Source organism: Amborella trichopoda, chromosome 10 (genome assembly GCF_054954075.1).
Source record: "Amborella trichopoda isolate Santa Cruz 75 chromosome 10, AtrichopodaSantaCruz75HAP2 v2.0, whole genome shotgun sequence".
NCBI classification, from domain to species: Eukaryota; Viridiplantae; Streptophyta; class Magnoliopsida; order Amborellales; family Amborellaceae; genus Amborella; species Amborella trichopoda.
The window spans coordinates 3540308-3564510 of NC_142345.1; the positions used below are offsets into that span (position 1 = coordinate 3540308).

Sequence of the window (24203 nt, forward strand, 5' to 3'; positions counted from 1 at the left end):
CATCAGTCTCAATGAGACATTAGAGCAATTATTAGTCGACATTTTCTTTTCAAATTAAATTTGTTATTACTGCTTTTGAGGTACAGACACTATTATCATGGAACTTTGTTTTCTCACAATAATAAAGAGAAAACTTAGAGCCTCCAAATAAATTAATTTTATCAGATTTTTTGGAATTATCATGACCATTTGGATGTTCTTCGATGAAATAAAGGTAAAAATAAATTTATAAAAAAATAACTCATCGAGATCTCCACTTTCTACGGTCCCAACTTTTGTTGGACCCATGTCTACGCCAACCAAGTAAGTAGGCCAAATATCAATTAAATGGTCAAATAACCTCACATTATCGGTTAGGGGTGTGGCTTGTATAAAGCTGAGGCCCTGAACAATACAAAATGTTATTTCAGTACTGGAAATCTTTGTAATGGCTTGAAATTTATTTTTATATCTAATTATAAAATTTAAAGCTTGAAAAATAATATAGATGGAGCACATTTATAAACACTTGATAATCTTGAAAATTGACGGTTCAGAAAATACATTACATGATACAGTATTTTTAAGACTTGAAATCTAGTTTGGGTGCAGTTGACATACGGATGCATCCGTAGCTGTAGAGGTAAGGTGCACCTTCAAATTTTATCATGGTATATAATTTTGATATAAAATGTTCTTAGGATTATCTCAAAATCTACTTTTATATCTAATTATAAAATCAAAAATTTCAAAAATGGTTAAAATCAAGTAGATCTATAAACATATGAAAATCTTGAAAATGGACGGTGTAGATAATATGTTGTAAAATGCACTATTTTTGCTATTTAAAATTCATGGTCATACATCTCGATGTCGAGATGATCAATCAAAGGGTTTTTCAACATTAAAACTACCTTTTCCGATGGATTTTTGAGGTGCATCTGTAGTTCTGCATTATAAGGTTGCATCTTTATATAAATTTTTTCCATCTATTTTTCTCATGCATAGATCTTGAGGTCCAGATGATCGATTAAAAGATTTTTGAGCATCAAAACAACATCTTCGAGTAAATTTTTGAGGTATGCATTGATTTAATTGTTTAGAGCCTCACCCTTATATAAACTTTTTCCAGTAGTTAATGGTCAAATAATCTTATAAAATCATTTAAGAAATCAAATGATCATTATTTAACAACAGTAATTGCAACTCTAAATAGGCAAAAGCATTTTGGTGATTTTGCCACACTTGAGTGGCCATAGCAATTACAAGAAACATACTATCGATTGTTTAGAGTTAAGACATGGAATCACACTGAAAAACGTGACTCATATGTTGCTAATCTTGAACGTCCAAGTGTATTTTTATTATTAGATAGCTCTATGTTGCTAAACTTGAAGCAATTAGGCAAATTTTTGTCGTCACTAAATAAAATTAATTATCAAAATGCCATTGCTTATTCAGGGCTTTCAATCTTGAATAAAGGCAAATTAGTTAATATATTGTTATATATCTTAAAAGGTAAACCAAAATTTTTAATAGCAACACTTCTAATTCTAATGTCAAATAAGAGGATTTAATTTCGAGCGCATACAACATCTTGTACAACAATCCCTCTGTTCCTATGAGAATTTTACTAATCCGAAATTTGGGATACATTTAAGTATCACTAGAATACTATTTTAAAGAAGAAAAAAAATTGGATTTTGAGTTCTTGAATATATATAGATCTTTACCTCCAAAAAAATTTGACGGTCCTTGTTCAACCTTGGGATGTTATTTTTCATTAAGCACATCAAGAACCTTTTTTTTTTTTTCTTGGGGCTGATCACTAGATTCTAGAGATGGAATCTCTAAAATTTTGGATCCAAAAATTGTGGGTAGCTTGAATTTTACTTGAGAGAGAAATAAGCAGCGTGTTCCCGTGGGAGCATGAAATCTTTTCACTTTTCTCCTCTAATGATTTGCAATTTTAATCTCAAAGTGCCTGTCAAATACACGTAATCATGATTTTGAATTCGTAAAGATGGGTAAAATATTAAGCAACTCGTAAGTGGGATGCATTTTGACAAATTTCCCTTTCTTCCCGCAAAGGCCCGAGGTTACTTACGGTTAGCAATAGGCCGAGCCTGACCCTAGCCCGGCCCTAATTCTCATATGGTTGGCCCCGGACCAGGCCGGGGTAAATAAAATCAAACAAAAATTAAAGTAAAAAACAAAGAAAAATAGGACCGGGTCATGTAGACTTTAGTCGGGCCCAACCTGGTCTTAACCTCCGGCTATGGTTGCCCGGCTTATACATGAAAAAAAATAGATTTCAAGTTTCATAAATAATATATTTTGTAACACATTTTTGGATCATCAATTTTCAATATTTTCAAGTTTTCATAAATGGATCAATCTATACTATTTTTGAAGCTTTAAACTTTATTATAAAGAAAGTTGAAAATATATTTTAAAACTATCATGAAGATTTCGAGTATTGAAACCACATTTATCTACACTATTTGAAAGTAGGTTCTAATTTGATTGTTTAGAGCCTAGGCTCTATACAAACCGCACCCTATAAAATATAGGGCTTTTTTTTTTTCGAACTTTTCTCGAGGCCGTATGTGCAAACAAGAAATCCAATAATTTACATTCTCAATTCGTTCCCTCTCTCTCTCTCTCTCTCTCTCTATTGATATAGAGAGGGAAGCTGAAAACCCTAAATTCAGTAGCTTCAATCATGGTTGATGCTGAAATACAGGACTCGCATTCTAATTGAGGTTTTATTCATTAGAGCAACCTTCTATTGGGGAAAATTAGGGTTTCACAGTAGCAGTTGGAATGTATCGATCCTTCATGGAATATTTGCGTCCTTGAGGTTCTATCTGCTATATCTTTTAGTTTGAAATCCTTAATTTATTGAATTTGTGATGATATTTGATGGTGTTTCCATGAATTCGTGGTGATATTAGCTGAATTGCTATCGTGAATGGCGATAGATATAGATAAAACACGGATTTTGTGTTAAAAGGATCTCAATTTTGGGATTTGGGAGTGCTTGTAGTTCTAAATTATATGATTTGAACTGAGTGCCTTATAAACAAGATATTATTTTGTATTTTGTTTCTAGGATTTGGGTTCAGGGAAATTTTATTTGGTGTCTTACAGCTTCCATTTTTAAGGTTCAATTCCTTGAATTAGGAGTCTGGTTTTCTAGCGTTTTCTTGTTCTGGGATTGGACGAATGGGCCAAAAAATGGATGAAATTTGGGGAATACGAGTTCCTGATGATTGGTGAATTTGGCTTTTAATTTCCCTTTTCTTGTGGCCATCAATATACAAGAAATCTCAGCATTTTCTGAAAAAAATGTATCGACCGGTGACTTCAGCCACTAGTCGAGGTGGAATACCCACTGATAGTGGTGGGGATTATGTCGTGAAACTTGACCAAGTTCCTCGTTGGAGTGATGCAGAGCAGCGATCTATATCAGTTGATGGGGTTGAAGATCCTTCGTTTTCCAATTCATACTTTTCTGATCCTTTGATGACTTCAAGTGAAGGGGACACTGGTCTTGAAGGAGGTGTTTCAAGGTTCCCTGTGGACCATGAAATCAGTTCAAAAATTTATCTTTGGCGGGGTCACCCATGGGATCTCGAGGTTGATGCAGTAGTTAATTCCACAAACGAGGTAAGGTCTTTATCATTTCCTTTGGAATCAATGTTCATGAATAATTGTTTTAGGTTCATGACATATTGTTTGTTGAATTTGAGTATCGTTGCCTCTTTTGTGTAATATGTATATGAATGCCGAAAGGGACTCTTCTTTTGTTCAATCCATTATACTGGATGAGGAGTTGTTTTTGGTTCTTCATAGTTTAGGTTTCCTAAATATTAAACCTTTTGGGCCCTATTGGTTGCATCATGTCAGCTGGAGCTATAAGGTAACAAAATTATTGGTGGATATTGCAAATGATGCATTTTCAATGTCTGGATTTTGTCTTACTTACAAAAATATGGTTCTATGGGTTTATTTGTCTCCTAGTCATAGACACTTAGTTTTTAAATATTCCTGCTAGTCCTGTGCTTTCTGGGCCAGCTGACATATTCGATTTTATTGCCTATGTTCCCAAATCATACCATATTGTTGATTTATTCATTTAAGCCAAACTTACTCTGTGACTCCATGACGCCTCAGTGAGCCATAATCAGATTCATTGCTTCTTGTGAAATAACAATATAATATTCTAGGAATTGTAATTGAATATAGGAGTAACTCTTGTTCAGTGACATTTAGCTATGGTAGTTGTCTAACTTTAGATATTGCTCATCTTTTAAAAAGTTTTCATGTAGTTTGGGATTTTAGATTGCTATTTCCTATCATGAAAAATTTCCTTCAATAAAGAAACCATTTCATTGTGACACTCAATATTTATTTTTGTGCTTTCAATTAGAGTTTGGATGAAGCGCATAGCAGCCCTGGTCTTCATGCAGCTGCAGGACTTGGCCTTGCAGAAGAATGTGCAACTCTGGTGATATTCCTTGATATTGCATTTTGGCCTTATGCATTATTCTTTGTATTTCATGTGTTAACTTCACCCAAGTTCACTGGTATTTTTGGTTGTGCATTTGCTCAACATATCTAGAAAGTTTGGAATATGTTCTCATTTCAATTCTATTTGGCAGGGTGGATGTCGGACCGGAATGGCTAAAGTTACAAATGCATATGACCTTCCTGCAAGGTAGCTATTTGAATCTTGACATATTATTTTAAAAGGTTGAGTTACTTCCCTTATATCGTTGTACTTAATTCTTGTTTCTCATGCAACTCATTGCTTTGAAATAAAGATTCTGAATATTTTTTGCATTTAATGCCTAGACTCACAACTCATGCTGTCAACATTTGATTTTGAGGCATCGTTATGTGGATGTATTAGAAAATGAATTGCTCATATGCTCTATGATATGGCAGGAGGGTTATTCACACAGTTGGTCCAAAGTATGCTGTCAAATACCATACGGCTGCCGAAAATGCTCTCAGCCATTGCTATCGTTCTTGTCTCGAGCTTCTTATTGAGAATGGACTTCAGAGGTGAGGTGGTCATATGTTAGCTTTTGCATATCTTGCATGGTTGGGAGTGATGTATATTATTCTTCTCTTAAGTTTTGTAGTGGTTGGGCTAACTTGAGAGTTTGGTCGCAGTATTGCTATGGGCTGCATATATACAGAGGCCAAAAATTATCCTCGAGAACCGGCTGCACATGTAGCTATCAGTGAGATTGCCACCCTATTTTCTTATTTATAGGACTTCCTTTTTCTTTTTTCGACAGAGTGGGAGTTCTACTTTGACTATACCTTATAACTGCTTTGTTGGACTTGGGTAGGAACCGTTCGGCGGTTTTTGGAGAAGCAGAAAGACAAAATCACTGCAGTTGTTTTCTGCACCACTACGGCATCTGATACAGAAATTTACAAGAGGTGACTGCCCTGCTATTTTTTTGTAGCATAATACGATGTGTTGATTGAACTTGATTCAGTCTGTATGCCACTTGTCTAGACCTGGTCAATTGGACTTGAATTTTGCCCAAATTCAAAGATCTTATGTCTAGTTTTCTATAATATTTTGTGACACCATGGTACTATAAGAATAAATTATATATCAATCAATCAACATAATGAGGAAAACAATTTCAATTATTGATTTTCTTCATGAAGACAAGTTTGTTTTACCCAATGGGCCATTACTGTTCTCCAGAAGCCTAGGCGAGGCTTCGGAATTGCCAATGATTTTACAGATCGTTCAAAACCAACAACTGTACATGTTACAGGCTCTCTGAGTAATGGTCAAGTCTTTGTAAGTCCTGGTCTGAGTTCACTCATTGAGTGACTGAGTTAAGTTGGATGAGTCGCGAGTTGGCTCACCAAGTATTGAAATCTCAATTACAAAAGAAGTTGGAGAACAGCAATCTTGCTTTCTGAGATCATCTTGGAATGGATATGATGACAAGAATATATTGTTGTAAGTCTGGTGCACAGACTGGGTAGATCTGAGACTGATTGAGCGACATCAATCCGTCGATCATGCTGGTAGATCAAACAAGGAAAAATTTTCTTTGATCACCGTCAAGAAAGGGAAAGGAACAAGGGTCTTTCCAGCCCTTTCCATGCCATTACACTTTTAGGTTCTGCACCATCATACTTGGTAGGTTTTCTATCACACATGTTGGGCAAATCTCAACTACACCAGGTAGGAGGAAAAGTTCATTTCATTAATCAAAAGCATTAACAACCTTTTGTTGCCGCAAAGTGACTCTCCTATTCCCAAACCGTAGTGAAACAATGAAGAAAATGCCCTCTAAACAAAAGAGAAAGGATGCGGTTAGCATGCAGCCAGCCTGCATGTTGAAATGCAGGCTTGGCAGTAAATATATTTTTAAATATAATTTGATCCTAATTTTTAGAGTATATATAATCTTTAACATGGAGATAATGAATATGAAAAAATAAATAAAATTTGAAAACTAGAAATAATAATTATATTAAGAAAACATTTGGACTGTTAGTTACAATTGTTTTTAGATGGACCACCTATTTGCGTCAATCTTTAAGATGGATGCTTTATACCTCTGGACCTCATTTTGTAGAAATGCGGTCCAGCCCACATGAAACAATTGTTCAAAGAGAAATGACTAAAATACGCTCATTCTCCAATTTCCCACACAACGAAGTCAACATGCATCATGGATGCAGCCTGCATCAATCCCAATTCCTGCATGCATCCAAGTCCCACCTATAGGGACCCTCAATACATCAACTCTAGATCACCTTGAGTGACTCATTGGAACTCTTGACTGTTGACTCTGACTCCTGGGAACTCAAAACAACATAACCTACTTTGAATCCACGCAGACACCTCACCTTCTACGTTACATGGAGCCCAATCTTGTCCCTTAACTATAAATTACAAGAAAAAAGGACTTCACTGGCATGACAATTCCAACACGCGCAACTTAACAAATAAGGCAATTTCAAACATGTCTGCCTTCAAAGTTCAGCTCAGCCTAGCTCTTGGGTTTAACCCCAGCCTCAGATGTGATCTACATCATCCTCCCCATGTTGGAAAGGACTCGCCTTTGAGTTTTTGGCACTGCATTCACCATCCTTCCTTCGCAAATGGTGAAGGCCTAGGACTCCTAGGTTTTTCTTCTTTTGAGGCACAAGGTCAAATATTTTTGGCATGTTCCAAATGGTTCCAAATTTGGCATGTATAGTAAGCAAAAAGCTGTCAACTTTGGGGCTGGTGTCGAAAACCCTTGCCAAAGTTGAAGCGTTAACTCCTGTTGACGAAGTTCTCCTTCCACCAAATGATAAAATCCATGCGCCTTCTTTAAACCACTACTATGGACGATAATAAAAACCCCACAAGAGCTTCCTCTCTTTTGAAATGAAGCAAATAATCGGCTAAGTTGTGAGCTGTAAAGATTGGTCATGAAGAGGCATTAACTGATTTCACAGCCTCACTTCTAGTACTATGAGATGCAGTGCTCATAGCTCAACCATGGGCTCTTAAGAGGTGAGGGTGATATGATGATTTGGTCATTAGCTTATGGCATAAGAGCTAGGGCCTGGACACAAGCATTGATTAAGTCGATGAATGCTTCATGTGTGTATGCAAATCCGTTTTTGGTGCCAACCAGCACTGGGATTACTGTCTTGTTCACGACTTTGGCACTTCTAACTGTAACTTCAAGGGGTGGCTGATTTATCTGCTTGCTGAAAGGAAGAAATGCATGGCCTTGCAACTGAAAGTTGGGTGAGGAATGATAATTAGACTACAGCGTAGACCGAACAGGCTTGTCTCCCATCAGAGCATTGGAAACAGCAGTGCTAATTAGCCCATGTGCATCACCCACGTTGCTCACTTCATAGCCAACACAGGGACCAATACGTTTGGCTCTCACATAGCCATCAAACACACCGTTAACATTTAATGGTGCCATCTGAAAATAAAGAACTTCAATGCAAATCTGGTACGACTGCAAATGATAACCGTATTATAGTTGACACATGTATCTTACCTATCTCTTTCCGCTCCATTTGCAGTAAAATGAGGGGCACCTAGTCCATCTAGGTAGCCACATCATAATGTTTCACCTGCAGCACCTACTGGGTCTGACTCGGTCGAAGTTCTAAACTGCTTTCCGATTTCAGTGGAGTTGTAGATAGAGAGAACAAATAGAGAGAACAACCCCAATACTATCAAAACCTCCACATCTCAAATGCAGGAGTTCTAGTTGAGACCAGGCACTGAAGCCTCCTATTGTTAACACGTTGACAGGAGTGCCTTTCCCATAACAGCAATGTTCGAGAGAGGTCATGACAGCATCAAAGTTCTTTGCCACGTTTGGCCTGTCGTCATGCACACTGTTGTCACATCTATACTTCCGCTAATCTTCAAAAGGATAGGCCCATCAAGAAACTGAAAACATTTAAGACACCCAGAGCATGTCTACTCAAATATGCGATGACTTTTAGGTCTCATTTTCAGTATCAGAGCATGGGCTTGTGTGACAAGCTTCAGAATATGCAGAGCAGCAGAAGCTGACAAGAAACCAGCAGAAGTAGGCGTATTCATTTGATGTCCGAAGCCATGGCCTCTTGAACAAGACTAAGGGCAATGTCCCATGGATAATGATGGCATAAGCTCCTCTCAGAGAAGTCCAACTAGTACCATCTCGGCTTACTGAATTCTCTTAAGAAAACCAAGTGCTTCCGCACAAATCAAACACAGCCTGGAGAACAACAGAAGGATTTCCCGTCGAAACAATGGAAACTAAGCTCCATCTAATATTTAACCCATGAACTTGATCAAGACTGAAAGTCTGAACTCAAGCACAATTATGCACTGATTACATCAGAATGAGCAAAGCTGCTGAGGTTAAAATCATGATTAAGCACAAGAAGAAAGACATTAAGTCTCTGTCATGCCTCCTTTGAAAAGTCCAATCAAGGCATCCTCACAAGGAACTTGACATCTGTGATTCATAGAGTTGGACATTAAATGTGCAGGCAGAAGACTTTCTACTTTGCAGTGAGTTGGAAAGTGCGCGCTAGCAGGTCAGTGACCTCCATTTGACCAACATCTCAAAGCCTCAGCATGGGTTGGCCTACCTGCTTCTTTACTTCCCATCGTGCCATGCTAATGCATAAACACAACAGTAAGGTTCGATTGAGAAGATCGAAACCTATAGGTTTTCATCTCTTGGGAGCATTGTGACTCAATCTCAAAGAGATACAATTCAACAAGAAACTAGAGATCAATGCGTTCCAGGTCACGTTGCCCCTCATAGACATCTCATCCCTCATGTTTTGTGACATTGAAAACTACCACAACTGCGATGCAAGTGCAGAACTCTATTGGCCACAAACACACCTGAGGGGAACTCTTGTCTTAGGATGCCAAACAAATTCTTTATCTTTGAGGCTGACCTATGCGGATTGTTGTGGGGTTGAGATGCGAGTATTAGGTTCCTTAGGTTTGTTTTTGGCGGAAGATGATAAGGAATGAATTTGGTTCTATCATCAAAGCAGAGTGACAGCTCAGCCTGAATTCTCTTGTTGAGAGTGATTTCTACAGCCCTTTGAGAGCTTCTCCTACGGCGGACTCACCAGCTGATAGTTCAGGAGGGGTTACTGATACAGGCACATCCTTAGGCAACATCATGAATTGGGCAAAAGAGAGAACAAAAGCCAAAGGCTTGGGTGTGAATTGAGCTTCCAAGACTCAAAAACCTCATGTTTGAGACTCGTGCTTTTAATCCATATATTGGAAACCAAAAAGTTGCATTATCTTCCTAGATATATCAAATATCATGCAACCAATTTCCAAGATAAATTAAGATTTAAGTAAATTATTTATACCCTAAAATACCCTTTGAACAAATAAAAAAAAGACGATTATTATGAATGACAGTCTTTACCCCTAACAAAGACCAAACTACACTTTCACTCATTAAGAATTTCAGAAGATGATTCGGGGTCTTTAGAAGCATTCTCCAGCAAAGCCCATTGGCAAAACTGGCGTAGCTTGTAGATCTCTTTGTTAGCTTTCCAACAGGTGGTCATAATAGTGAATCTTAGCATTGAGTAAAAAGTCTTGCCTATTGGAAAAATACACTGTTCAAATACAAAAATTGACCTAAGTAGCAAGGTAGCCGCACAAGTACTATCACCCATTTGGATATTGTGAACAAGCACAGAAATGCAGATAATGCTGCTCTGGCTGTAGAAAAAGGCTTAGAATGGCCAATTTGACCTTGTTTTCTTATGTTTGGTCCAATTCACGCCCAAGCCTTTGGCTGTTCTTCTCTTTCTTGCCCATTGATGTTACCCATGTATGCACAATACATCACATGTCACAGATCTTTTTATATTGGATGAGTCTGTAAAATCTAGGGTTTGTATTGTAAAGATGCGGATATTTGACAGCCAAATACTCTTTTGTGGTTCTTATTTTGCGTCTTATTTACGTGAGCAGTTGCATTCTTAATTCTCGGTTGCAAGAATTTTTTTGGAACTAAGTGTCGGTGATGACCTATGTCAATTTTCTTTGTTAAAAAAGAGATGTCAGCCAATTGAAATGAGGTTACTCATTTAAGTTGCAGAGGCTGTGAATATGGATAATTTTCCTTGTTCCATTTTACATTTTATTTTCTAAACAGTTCAACTTGTCTTGTTGCGGTAAAAAAGATAAGTTCAACTTCTTGTGGTTGCTTATTAAAAAAAGTAGAAAAATGAATTTTATGGTTCAAACATTTCTTTTTGTGTGCTTTACTTCACCAATTTCAATCTTTTTTACTTCCTTTTGCAGATTGCTTCCACTTTACTTCCCTCGGGATAAACATGAAGAAGAGGTGGCATTATCAAAGCTTCCAGCAGATGTTGGTGATGAGAATGGTGAGACAACAATAGATGAACGCAAAATTAGAATAAAGCCTCTTCCTGCTGTGTCCTCGACCATTCCTAAGCCTCCAAAGGCTCCTGTAGAGCTTCCCCCCAGTGATGTTGGATTGACATTGAGACGGTGGGTTGTAATTGAACATTGTTTTTAGTTAACTCCATTGGCCACTCATTGTTGTCTTTGAGTTTGGAAAGTATTGGAATGGTCAGATCCATCAGCGCCAGTACACCTTCTCTTAATATTCCTATATACTGCTTGAAGAAATATTTGTTCACAATGAATTCATATGTTCACCTTGTGATGGGAAAGAGATTGTCCTGCAAATATGGCTTTTCACATGCCATACCCAAATCATTGACAGTATTGACCATTACAGTTGCCCCTTGCATGTAGTGTTAACTGCTAAATTACTGATTTTCCTTAAATTTCGTAAAGCTTGGTTACACTCTGGACATAATGTACCACTATGTTCTCAACTGGGAGGTGTCTCTTTGTGATTCTATTTTCCGGTAATTATTTTGGTTTTGCATTAGCCTTCAGATAATGGTTTCCTCTGCCTTTGTAAGTTTCATGTTTTCGTGGGTGTCACACTGCTGGATAAGGTTTATCCCCTATTTGTCTTATCTTGCACACAAAACTCATACATTACTGGGGATGCAAAACCTTTTCTACGATATACTTTACATTGCATGGCTATCTAATGAGCACGGGTTCTACTGATTTCTTTGGTCAATTAATCTTTACTGAAGAAATGAAATGCATGCAGGAATTCATCTTACCTGGATTCATACTTGGATCCGGCTTTCATGTCCTTAAGTAAGGATCCAGACCAAAGGCGGAAGGAACAATGGCATAAAGCTGCTCAGGCTCAATCTGGTTGGAATTGTACTAAATTGCTGGGATTTGGTTACCTTGGAGGACCTTCACTTTCTCCTGCTGAGGAGTATTCACTCCATTCAAGATACCTGGCAAAAGCGAATTCTCTTAATCTGGCAGAAATTGCAGAAATGAGGATTGTGTAAGCATCTAATGCCTTCTTTAATTTGCTCGTGTTCCTTTTACTGGAAGTTTTGTCTTGGTGTATTGATATCTTAACAACACCAAGTGATATACTGATAGCTTTGTAATTATGACACGTTTGTGCTTCTATAGAGAATATCTTTCATTGGAAAAAATGGATGTGAGACATGGACTTCTTAGGTCATCCATCCTCACACCAGCCTTGCTTAAAGATGCAAAGAGGTACTCTGAAGTACCTCTTCTAGCACTTTTATCTAAAAAGAAATCATGGAAATCGTAAATAATTAGCTCACTAAGTGGGATTCAAATTCAAAACTTCCCATGAACATGGATGAGTGCTTGATTTGTGGCATGTTTCTAAAAGAGAATCACTTGATTTGAGTCATCCTTTCAGGGGGGAATATCTTTCATGTATTCTGCTTATTCAACTTTTGGATTTCCTAGTTTCTGAGGATGTGCTGTCTGCTCAATTTGGCTTCCTAAAAGTTGTATCTTTTTGAACGTATTTACTTGGTCTAAGTTTTATTTTTCATTAGAGATACTGTGGTGGTGTAGGTGGTGATCCCAAAATTTGACTTTTTTGATGGCGGTTCTATGCTAAGTTTAATATTTATTTTCCATTACAGATACCGTGGTGGTGTAGATAGTGAGGGGCGTCCAGTCATGGTTGTGGTCGGAGCTCATTTTCTACTGCGCTGCCTTGATCTGGAGCGGTTTGTCCTATATGTAGTAAAGGTTCGGTTTATTGGTCATGTTTATGCTGTGTCCTTCTATATTATAGATTTAGGATGCTCAAATTCAATCCAGAGCAATTCTGAAATCTGAACTGTGTTTCTTTGATAATAGGACTGTGTTAAAGCACAAAAAGAAGTGCGCTAACTTACTGACACTAAAGAATTATTGAATAATAAAAAACATTGACACTAAAACATTACTTCTATTTAACCATGCTTCTTTGATCTTGCTAAATATGTTTCTCTGTTTTTTCCTTTTGGGAACTTCAGCAAGTCAAATTTTTATGAATGAAATGCTCTGATTGTCAAGAGAATAGTGCAAACAATTCTTTACCTGAAATTAAGGCGATGCTCCTTTTATATTTTATGTCTTCATGTATAAAGTTACTGGACCTAGAAATCACTGTGCTCTGTTAGATCCACAGGTGTAATCCTAGCTGACTTGTCAGCAACTGTTACTGATATCTAGAATGCATAAATTAGTCTTTCTGTTTGAGGTGGTCATATTGTCTCTCCTTCAACTTCAGAATCATGAGATTTGTGGCTTAACTGGTTGTCACATATTGTAAGAAAAAAGGAGAAGTGGGAGTTATGTGTCTGTTAAATCAATGATGATAACCGGTGTAACATGCTTATCGTGCTGAAAGCCTGAAATTCTCTCATGGAGATGTTTTTGTAAGCTTTTGTTCTACTTCTGTAAGCTGCTACTTTGATTAAATTTTTTTTTTTTTTCAGGAATTTGAACCTTTGATACAGAAGCCTTATACCATTGTCTACTTCCATTCGGCAGCATCTTTACAATTGTGAGTACTGTTTAATTTATTTCTTTATGTAATTTTCTAAGTACTATTGTGAATGCAGTTTATTAATTTATTTATTGCAAGATTTTGAAATACATTGGATTAGTTTGTTTCTATAGGCACTCATTTCTTGTTTTCTATGCCCTCTTTTTTGGGATTTCTGTTTGGTTCGGTTCTTTGTGAGTCAAAGTTTGGTGTGTGCTTAGAATCGTCGAGTTGAGATTGGGCTTACCCAATCTTGTGTTAGCCCTAGCCTGAAAAGAATTATGTTTTGTTATTGTCAGTCCCCTTTGATTAGTTTGGCCTGGGTTATGATGGCTACATGAGATATATAATTAGTTGTACACTGTTAGCATATGTATTTTAGATTCACACTGTGTACAATATTGACTAGCCTAAATCATAGAGCCAATTAGTTACCAATCCGCAATCCTTTTTCTTATCTAGCTTTAAATGTTCTCTTTCTCCTGTGAAGCTGTCTTACTGGTCTACTGAGCATTCTACTCCATTTGAGTTGAACAGGCAGCCAGATTTAGGATGGATGAAGCGGTTGCAACAGATACTTGGCCGAAAACACCAGCGTAATCTCCATGTATGTAAAACTACAACTAAAAATAAGATGCCATTCCCATGGTTATATTATCATTTAATTGGTTGTACAAATAATAAGGGAAACTTATCAAAATGCACTTAAAAATTGAACCACTTAACAATTATCCTAGGTGTAATTTGATAAATTTCGAAATACATTTTGATGTGTCATTTGATGGGCTATTTGAAATTTGATCAAAAGAGTCGTGAGCTATTGAGAAATATAAGTAAAATGTAAAAATAGTTCTAATTTTATGAGTAGTTTGATAAATTTTCCAAATAACACAAAAGGAGTTCTAGTGTCACTTCATTGGTCTCTCTTTTTTCTTTTTAGTGAAAAAAGAAAAATTGTCAGGCGGGTTTCTTATATTTTGATGATAATTTATGCAGGCTATCTATGTTTTGCATCCTACAATGGGGTTGAAGGCAGCAATCTTGGCTTTACAGTTGCTAGTAGATGGAGAAGTCAGTTCTCTTTCCCCTATAGTTTCAGTAATGAATTCCTTGATATGGATTGGAATGGAGTTCCCTTACAAACTGCACCCCCCTCCCACCCAAAAGGATCAAAATAATATATCATGAAGTAAAATAAAAAATGAAATGGATAGCTATTGAAGTGTATTTGAAAATTCTGGTTTTTTTCTTTAGGTGTGGCGAAAGGTTGTGTACGTTGATCGCCTTCTGCAACTGTTCAGATATGTTCCTCGTGAACAGCTGACCATCCCCGATTTCGTGTTCCAGTGAGTTTCTCACATCAAATTTTTCCTGTTCATGTTTTCCTTTCCTGTGATCCATGACTATCGGGAATGGTGGGAACTATAGAGACAGCACAGATTTAAGATAATTGCATCAGAGCATTAGCTTTTTTTAGATGTTTATTTTTTGTTAAGGTGTAGATCTTCTGTATTACTAAGAGCAAATATTAGTTTTTTAATATTTTAAATAACAGTTTCAAAACATTACCGGAAGTCCTCCATTAATCAAAACTAGACTTATTGCGATCACCTTTACCAATTAACCATTTTTATTTCTGTGAACTCTGATATCCATTGCTTGGCCATTTCCATTCTAACAAGTCAGAATATTATGACCTTTTCAACAGATGCTCATGACCCAGTCCTAAGCGATATCTCTCTTTTTTTTTACCCTTTTCCTTACCTCTTTATTTGTTGCTTCCAAATTTAAAAAAGCCACGATCATGTCAGATATATCAACGGATATATTGTTTCCGGATCTAGCCTGTCATGATATGAGGACAGGTATGAAGATCAGGTGATACCATCAAATATCACTGCTGTTTTTGAAGTACATTAGCTGTTACATAATGGTGTAAAGGGCTTAGATATTGGGTTTTGAACTACCAAATGACAAACAGCATTTGGTATTTTTAAAATATCACCTTATATATTTCCACTTTGTATTAGTTGTTTTAAATATAAAAAATAAATAGCAGAAAAATAGAAAGGTAAGAAGTGCATTATTATTTTTCTGAATATCCATCAATATATCCAACCTTTGGTTATCAGATTGGCCTCTTCTCAATGTGACTATTTATAATTTTATACCCTTTTTTTTGGGTAAGTCGGTGGGGCAGAAGGCCCCCTTTTTTCGAACCTAAAGGCGCGTCACTTGGGCTACTACTGTTTGTGATCAATTGACAGGATTTTTAGCATTGATCTTTGCAAATATTTCTTGTTTAGGCATGATCTTGAGGTGAATGGAGGAAAAGGACTCATTGTCGACCCAAGAACAAAATACATATATCAGAGACATGCTAGTTAAGACTTGAGAAGAGGCATCAAGTTCCATGGTTTGAAGGTTTGGCTTTCTTATGCTCTTTGATCACAAAAGCTTGATTTTTCATCTTTTGTATTGTATTTGTAGATTGCTTGTTGTTATTTATTGAGGAAAAAGAAAAAAAATGATTGCCTGTTATGTAATTCATCGATGTTCCTAAATGAGGAAATGGATACAATAAGAGCTTTTGTGCTTTTGCAACTCTGATAGTGTTCATTCATTTTACAATTTGTTGATCTGTTGTATAAGCTTCCTGTATTTGAGAGAAATGAGAGCTCATTTTGAGTTTGGTTTGGAGCTTGGTGTGTGCTTTATTTCTGTGGGGTTGGGCCTCTACATAGCAGGTATTGATTGCAAGTAGTTTAGCTGTTAGGATTTCTTGGCAATCTCTCTCTCTCGCGCTCTCTCTCTAGTTTAGCGATTGGGAATTCTTGGCTCTCTCTCTCTCTCTCTCTATATATATATATATATATATATATAAAATAAACTTTACCTATTAATTGTGAGGGAAATGAAAGATATGATGATGGCATTTGGGTTCTGAAATTTGAACAGCATGCTAGAAGCTCCTCAACTCTCCGATGTTAACAATGGAATGCGTTAATTGTTTACGTCAGACAGGATAGCTAGCATGCTTTTTGAGGCTAAAATTTTATGGGAGTATACTTCTTATTTTAGACCTGAATTATTTTCATTTTTCAAAGATTCAAAATGGGGCTTGAGCCGGAGCAGCTAGGGATGTTACCGGGTGTGTGTCCGGACGCTGTCCATCCTGGTTTGGGGCCAGGCCTGGGCTGTTAGTGGCCTAGTCCAATTTTTTTAATTTTTTTTGGAAAAGTGTTTTTTAAGTCAGCTGACTCACCTATCGATTTGTAGGTCCCCCCTGAAAATTCATCTTTACATCAATGATTTTGGGTCCAAAATTTTGAGATTTGTTAATCTCAGCTATTGTGTTGTTTTGTTTATGGATTTTGTTTTTAAGAACTAAAAATTATATATTTTTTAAAGGAAAAAGTTTTATATTCAGTCAAGGTTCTAAACAATCAAATTAGAGCCCACCTCAAAATTTTTACTAGAGTAAGTTGTTTTGATGTCCAAATACCCTCAAAATGATCATCTCCACATCAAGATGCAGACATGAGAAACATGGATTTCAATTTTTGGAAATAGTGCAATATATTTTAAGGCTGTTTTTTCAGTATTGAAACCACATTTTTCAACACTATTTGAAGGTGCCTTTTACTTTGATTGTATAAGGCCTCGGCTCTATAGAACCACACCTTTTTTTTAGTATGTTTTTTCACATACATTTTGAGGCAGGGTGAAAACATTTTTTATTTTTTTACGTCCATCTCTAAGATGCATGTTGGGATGGACGTATGATGCATGAGACATGTTTTGGTGAGTCTGATGCACGAGGGGAGACATGTTTTGGTGAGTCTGATCCATTAAACCATTTTTTTTGAAGTATATATTTCAATAAATACTTTTGTGGGATTTATATAGTGCCTAGCCCATCCCTACTCGATTTTTCGGGCCTGGTTTGCGCTCGGACCTAGTTGTAGTTGTCATGAATTCAGGACGGGTGGAACTAATCTTTCGAGCATGTGCCCGTGGTCTATATACTACGCTGGCTAGGCCAGAACTTGCCGGGTTAATAGCCCTAATCAAGCCTGAAATTATCTTGCTGCTTGAGCATGGCCCGAATTTCAAGAGAACAGGTTTGCCCCACTTGCCTGTGCCGAATTCAAGAGAACAGGTTTGCCCCACTTGCCTGTGCCTTGCGCACCTCTCCATTGCACAAAACCAACTCCAATTTCAGTGTCCCTAAATGTTTATATAAGGGGTCAAGCTCCTACATAGGAGTGAGGTGGATCTAAAAAATCCATTTGAAAAAGGCTCCTCCACCAAAAAAAAACCAATTGATGATCTTATCTTAAAATTGTATGGATAGGAAATGAAAAAAAAAAAAAAAAAATTAAGGCCTAGATTCATCTTATATCACATTATTCTAACCATTCGTTCTCAAAATGAGATTGCCTACAAAGAGATCATTTACTTTTTGTGTAAGGAGGTCACAACTATTTTCACTCATTAGATGTCAGATTGGCTAGCTTGGCCGGTCAAGATTTTTTTTTTTTTTGAAACATTGTGTCTAATCAATGGCATTTTTATAACCATCCATTTTGAAATCCAAGAGACAAAAATGATTGTGACTTCTTTGTACAAAAGGTAAATGGTCTTTTTGTATCCAATCTTTTTCAAAAAATTCAAATGTTTATAAACTCGTTAAATCTACTTTATTTTCGGGGGCTTTAAATTCTATATTTAAGGTGAAATATACTTTCTGGTCATTGGGTTTTTTTACCCTATGACTACAATTTTTTTTAGCTATATTTAAAAGTGCGCCTTACTTTGATAGTTTAAGGTTGAGACCTTACAAAAGCCGCACCCTTTTCAAAATAACATTTTTACATTAGCATACGTGGCGCATGTAACATCCATCTTGTTAGAAAATGGTAGACCCACAAAAACTCTAAATCGACTGCGTTAAAACCATGCCAAAAACTTGTCTTTTATTTTTAAAATTTATTTTTGCAGGTTCCTACTTATCATGGTTGAGATCTTCATTCCCTCCAATTTTGAATCCAAAATGGATCTCCAAAATAGTTTTTTAGATAAAGGATGCATTTAAGAGATTGTAAAGACCATTTATCTTTTTGAATATGGGTGATCACGAAGTCTGAGAAATTTTTTTCGAACTTTGTGTGTATTCAATGACATTCATACAACGATTTATTTTGAAATTTAAAAAACAAGAATAATTGTTACCTTATAGAAGATAAATGGTCTCCTTATAAACAATCCCTTCATTTAAATAGATCAGCCAGCTCACAAAAAAAACAATCCCTTCATTTAAATAGATGAGTCAGCCAGCTTATTAAAGAAACCTTGTTTCTAAATAAATGCCTAAAAAACGATCTTACACTATCGCATATTAGCACGTAAATTCAACAGGACAATGTAAATTCAACAGGACAACTGGGACATATTAGCACGTGACGTGTGGCACGACAACGGAATCCTTTATGCGAGGGAAAAATTTGAAAAACCTTCGCATCGATCATCTCTATTTAAAAATTATGGTTGTAAAAATAAATTAGGATTTCAAACTATAAAAATAGTGTAGATTGTAACAAATTATTTAGAAAATAGTATATATTGTAACAAATTATCTAGATAGTCTATTTCGCCCTAAAAATAAGTGTTTATAGATCCACAATATCTATCTCTTTTTTAGTTTCAAATTTTATTGTTAGCCTTGGAAATTGATTTGATAGACATTATGGAGATTTTCTTTGTCGAAAGTGCCTATCTCTTTATTAGTTTCAAATTTTATTGTTAGCCTTGGAAATTGATTTTATAGCCATCATGGAGATTTCATTTCCCGAAAGTGCTTTCCGAACTATTTATCAAACTCAAAGTGTATTCGCCCCCGAAAATGCTTTGATGTGATCGATTTTTCATAAGGAAACTGGCTGGTTACAAGTAAAAGATTCACGGGAGATAAGGTAATCATGAAACTTTGACCAATATATTTTACAGCTCGCACCCAGTAAATGCTCTGATATGATCGATTTTTCATAAGGATACTGGATGGTTATAGGTAAACGATTCACGTGAGATAAGGTAATCATGAAACTTTGACCAATATATCTTACAGCTCGCACTGCTTGTTGACATAATTCATGAACCCAATTACCATAAGAAACATATTGTTGATATTTATGAAGGATGACATTTTATTTTGTTTTCATAAAACCTAGGTATTATAGAAACCTCATCACTAAGTATAAAGACTCAGTATTAAATTGTCCACCTATATGCAAGAGACGTTTTATTTTGTTTTCCCTACGTCTTATAGAAACCTCATCTAAGTATAAGACAGACTCAGTATTAAATTGTCCACCTATATGCGAGAGAGCAAATATTAAAGGATAAGGTTTCTTTAAGGCCTCGGTTTTATGAAATCAAAATAAAGCATCGCCTCAAATACTTGTCTAGAAAGAACTTTCAGTAATAAAAATCTCTATGATGGATCTAAAATCAATTTTAAACAACAACAACAATGAAATTTAAAACTAAAAAAATGGTAAAGATCTTGCAGATCTATGAATACGTATTTTTAGGGTGAAATGGACGTTCAAGATAATTTGTTATAATTTACACTATTTTTAGAACTTGAAATCCTAAAATTTTTCACCAATTATAATGTTCAAGCCAAGATGATCAATGTAAAGGTTTTCAACACTTGAATTGCAAATATTCGATGAGTTATGAGGTGAGGCTTTACTTATTTCGATAGGGTTGCAGTCATATCAAACCATTTTTCAATTTTAAAGTAGAGCTTTTTAAGAAGGTGGGTAGTTTGTATAATGTTGGGGCCCTAAACAATGCACACCTTCAAATGGTATCGAAATATGTTTCAATAGTGAAAATCTTTGTGATGGCTTGAAAATTTATTTCACCTCTAATTATAAGATTTAGAACTTCAAAAATAGTGTAGATTGAGCATATCTATGAACACTTGAAAATTGATGGTCTAAAAAATGCATTACAAGATGCACTAGTTCCAAGACTTGAATTCCATTTTCGTTCATATCCATACATCTTAATTTTTCCTCTTTTTTGTATTAGATTGCACCTAGATCCACTGCACTGCACAGCTTTTTGGGTGTAAAAAATACCTCTAAAAAAGAATCACGGATAAATTGATTCAAAATAAACACATAACAAATACCTCTTTGGAAATTAAAATTTTAACCTAGTTCATTTATTTAGTTGATCTTACAGTTTTAAGTTTGTGTGCTGAGATACGATGCTGTTTTTGGTTAAGGGACTTGGGAAATCATTTCAAAGGATCAGAAAGGAGAAAAAACATGGATCAGAAAGGAGAAAAAACATCGAGGCTGTTTACTTAGATCAAAAGTGACTCATTGTTCTTAATTTCCACAAAGAGATGACCGGTCATAATCTTTATTTAGAGAGAATAATTTTATTGAGAGAGATGAGTATCTACATTATTCAGCCAGAATTAAAGGGTGAACACATATTATGAAAATAAGAAAGTGTTTTAATTTTATAGAGATTATGAGACACATTCGAGAAATAGAAAATGCATGTATGAGGTTTGGTGTGAACCAGAGTATCTTTCCGAGAGAAGAAGCTTCTCGGTAATGGTAGTTTTAAAGATCTGAAAATTGGAGAGGGGCTTGTTTTTGGAAAGCTGAGAACGATAGTGCGTTGTTTTTTCTTGTGTTTTAAGAATGGTGAAAACCCTAAATTGTCAATGTCAATTCGTTTTAGAAGCTTCAATTGAATGTCTTACAAATTGGTTTCTTTGAAATGATGCTCGCATTGCTATCATTTTCTAAAAACTATTTGTATTTTAATTTTTGACAAATTTAAAGAGATTTTAGAAAGGGGCTTTTTATTGGGTAGTGAAGTATTTTTTTTGGATAATTTTTATTTAAGATAGAATTTAAAACAGATATCTTCTCTATCATACTCGTACCAGTTTTCAATCTGGTAAACTTAATAGCATCATCATATCACTCCATTCCAGAGAGGTAATGAAAAGATATGTATTCTAAATATAACCTTCATCAGCTCCATATCCATATGCATATTGTTCAACCATTTTTCTTTTACTCCATTCGAGAGAGAAGATGAAAAGATATTTACCCTAAATATAACCTTCATGAGCTCCGTATCCATACCACTTTTTCTGCACACCTATCCGCACGTTCTTCAACCATTACAAGAAAACAAATTATTCTATTAACAAATCAAAATATTTTTTAAAAAATTTATAATTGAATTAGAGTTCCTAAACATAAAACAGACCTTAAGTATGAATTACCAACCAGAATTTGTATAAATTACAAAAAAAAAAAAAAAAAGTCAATCACAAAACAGAATTTAAACATAAATTACAAAAGGAAAAAAGGTCATTCAAAGAGATCTATAAAGAAGAGGAGGGAGAGAGCAATTTTCCAAGAGAGAGGGAGAACAGAGAGATAGAACACAATATTTAGAGAGAGATAGATTTCACAATGTTACTAGAGAAAGAGAGAGAGCAATGTTGAGAAAGAAAGAGAGCACAGTGTTCTAAGAGAAAGATGAAATGTTCAGAGCGAGAGAATACAATGTTCAAGAGAGAGTAGGGAAAGGCAGAGTACAATGGAGAGAGAGAGCACAACATTGAGAGACAGAAGAGCACAATACACTCTCTCTCTTTCTGCCTGCCAGAATAAAATAAAATAAAATAAAATATATTAAGAGGTAGTTTATCGATACGGTTTTATCGAATGTAGGGAAGTACAAATCCGGAATGGAATCCGGCCTTGGGCTGGGCCAAGTAACTGGGTCAGGTCTAGGTAACCCGGTGCTAACTAGGCAGGTCATGGCCAGGACAAAAAAGTGTTAGAAGAAGAAGAAGAAAATATATAAAAAATCTCAAAAAATATGAAAAATATTTTTAGAACAAAATTAAACAAAGCCACATCTAAATGAAGTTAAAAAATTAGTGAAAAATGAATTTTATTTGAAGGGTATTTTCTTGCCAACTATGACTAGAATTACCCGACTTATTGATATTCTAAATTTCTCTTTCTTTTCCATCGGAAACTACCTATTCGAGTGTCTAGGTTTCTTAAAATGTGATATTTAGGGAATCAAGAATATCTAAACAATATTCTAGGATGGATGCATTATAGTTTTGACATGACTATGGTTAAGTTTGTCTTATAGTGTATCAGGATAGTGTGCTTCCGCTCGAATGGCTACGCTTAAGGCTTTTCCTATGCATTTGGGAGGTATTTCTATGCCTCAGATCTAGAAATTCAGAGTAAATGTCATCTCCAAACTAGGTGCTTACAATTTTGAGTAGGGCAAACATATCAAATACTTTCTATTTTAAAATTTTAAATTGTTTGAGAAAACCAAATAAATAATTAAAAGCTTTACCTTTATAGCCTCTTTGGCCTTGTTCAGTCTCCTCTAATGTTCCAATAGTCCACAGCATTGATTTTTCCGAGCCTTCTTTCCATCCTCTTCTTCATAATAATTTCTATCAAACCCTCTTTCTGTCTTTCTACCCCACTTGTCTACTTAAAGCCTATCAAAGTCACTAGAAAGGCATGAGAATAATGAGCTAGGTTAAAATAATGCGCCTTTCTCATTGAAAGTCATCCAAAATGTATTAGGATTCTTAAATCCTCTTATATGCATAAACATGAATATTGAGAGTTGGATTCTGGTGGGATCGTTTACTTAACCTGCTAAAAATAAAATAGATGAGTGTAAACTATATTTCAAAAAATAAAATATAATGGGTTATATCATAGATTTTGAGACATATGACAAATTAAATCAACGATATCCATGAGTTACATCATAGATTTTGAGACAAATTAAATCAACTATATAATGGGCATACGACAAATTAAACCAACTATATCAACGAGTTACATCATAGATTTTGAGACACCGAGTTACCTTTTTAACTGTTGAAAAACCTCAGTCGAGCAAGCCTTTTAAACCAAATCTCTCATCTGACGTTACCAACTAATATCACATATCTAATTCACAACTAAACTATTATCCGGGGGAAGAGAACCAAAAGTGCAACCAAGAGTTTCTCCAACTAAATGGGAAACCATTCAAAATCTACATGAGAACGAGTTCTGTACAAGAAACCAATCTCTCAATCTGCAAGAGACACCATCGAATTGTTTCTCTCTATACAAATTCACTTCTCTTAAATTAACTATACAAATTCACTTCTCTTAAATTAACTAGTTGCCTATTCTCTCTACAAAGAGGAGTCACCTGTCCTTACCTCTCTCTAAAAAAAGGCACCTTTCCCTTATGGTGACCATAGGTACACAAATTGTTTGTCTCTCTTCCCTATATAAGGTCATATAGGTATCTATAGGTATCACATATATCTTAAACTTAAAATATGACTAAGAATTTTAATTTAGTTGAACTTCCTTATCAATATTAATATCAAACCCATAGAACATTAGATTCCTTTATGGGGGTGATGTTTGGGAAATCAGCATATCCAACAGAATGCTTTGTATTTCCTTAATTAAAATTCCAGCATTGGTTTATCTTTTTCGTTATACTTAGAAAAAGATTTGATACATCTTTCATTATTTTTTTATAATTATTTTTTAACAAAGTTGCTTAACTTTTATTGAAATATTACAAAACAGATGTGGGATTATTTTGATGCTTACTTGTTGCATTAATTTTCTAGCGTTCAGAGAG

General features: G+C 35.5%; 1 protein-coding gene and 1 long non-coding RNA gene across 3 annotated transcripts; one reads left to right on the forward strand and one right to left on the reverse strand.

Annotated features, from left to right (window-relative positions):
- Window positions 1-2691: 2691 nt before the first annotated feature.
- On the forward strand, window positions 2692-16160 carry LOC18438460 (appr-1-p processing enzyme family protein). 2 transcript variants are annotated; one of them, XM_088850082.1, is made up of 15 exons: window positions 2692-3651; window positions 3764-3904; window positions 4415-4492; window positions 4647-4702; window positions 4933-5052; window positions 5164-5234; window positions 5346-5439; window positions 10832-11044; window positions 11688-11939; window positions 12568-12676; window positions 13411-13478; window positions 13998-14067; window positions 14457-14531; window positions 14715-14806; window positions 15767-16160. In XM_088850082.1, exons 1-15 carry the CDS (start codon window positions 3331-3333, stop codon window positions 15846-15848), a joined length of 1842 nt encoding a protein of 613 aa, XP_088706208.1. In that variant the 5' UTR covers window positions 2692-3330; the 3' UTR covers window positions 15849-16160. The 2 variants fall into 2 exon arrangements, with proteins under 2 accessions (XP_088706208.1, XP_011625048.1); XM_011626746.3 differs by lacking the exon at window positions 3764-3904.
- A 4739-nt stretch (window positions 16161-20899) lies between these two features.
- LOC148780007 (uncharacterized) lies at window positions 20900-23012 on the reverse strand. The gene is made up of 2 exons (XR_016043134.1): window positions 22893-23012; window positions 20900-21659 (listed from the first exon to the last, which is right to left on the reverse strand). It is a non-coding gene; the product is annotated as an uncharacterized LOC148780007 (long non-coding RNA).
- Between the last annotated feature and the right edge of the window lie 1191 nt (window positions 23013-24203).

What these genes read in the sequence shown, in the direction of transcription:
- LOC18438460 (XM_088850082.1), top strand. Translation starts at nt 3,331, where the DNA reads ATGTATCGACCGGTGACTTCAGCCACTAGTCGAGGTGGAATACCCACT. An exon ending in TTGTCCTATATGTAGTAAAG is followed by an intron (nt 12,677 to 13,410) that starts GTTCGGTTTATT and finishes TTTTTTTTTCAG; the next exon opens with GAATTTGAACCTTTGATACA. An exon ending in AGTTGCTAGTAGATGGAGAA is followed by an intron (nt 14,532 to 14,714) that starts GTCAGTTCTCTT and finishes TTTTTTCTTTAG; the next exon opens with GTGTGGCGAAAGGTTGTGTA.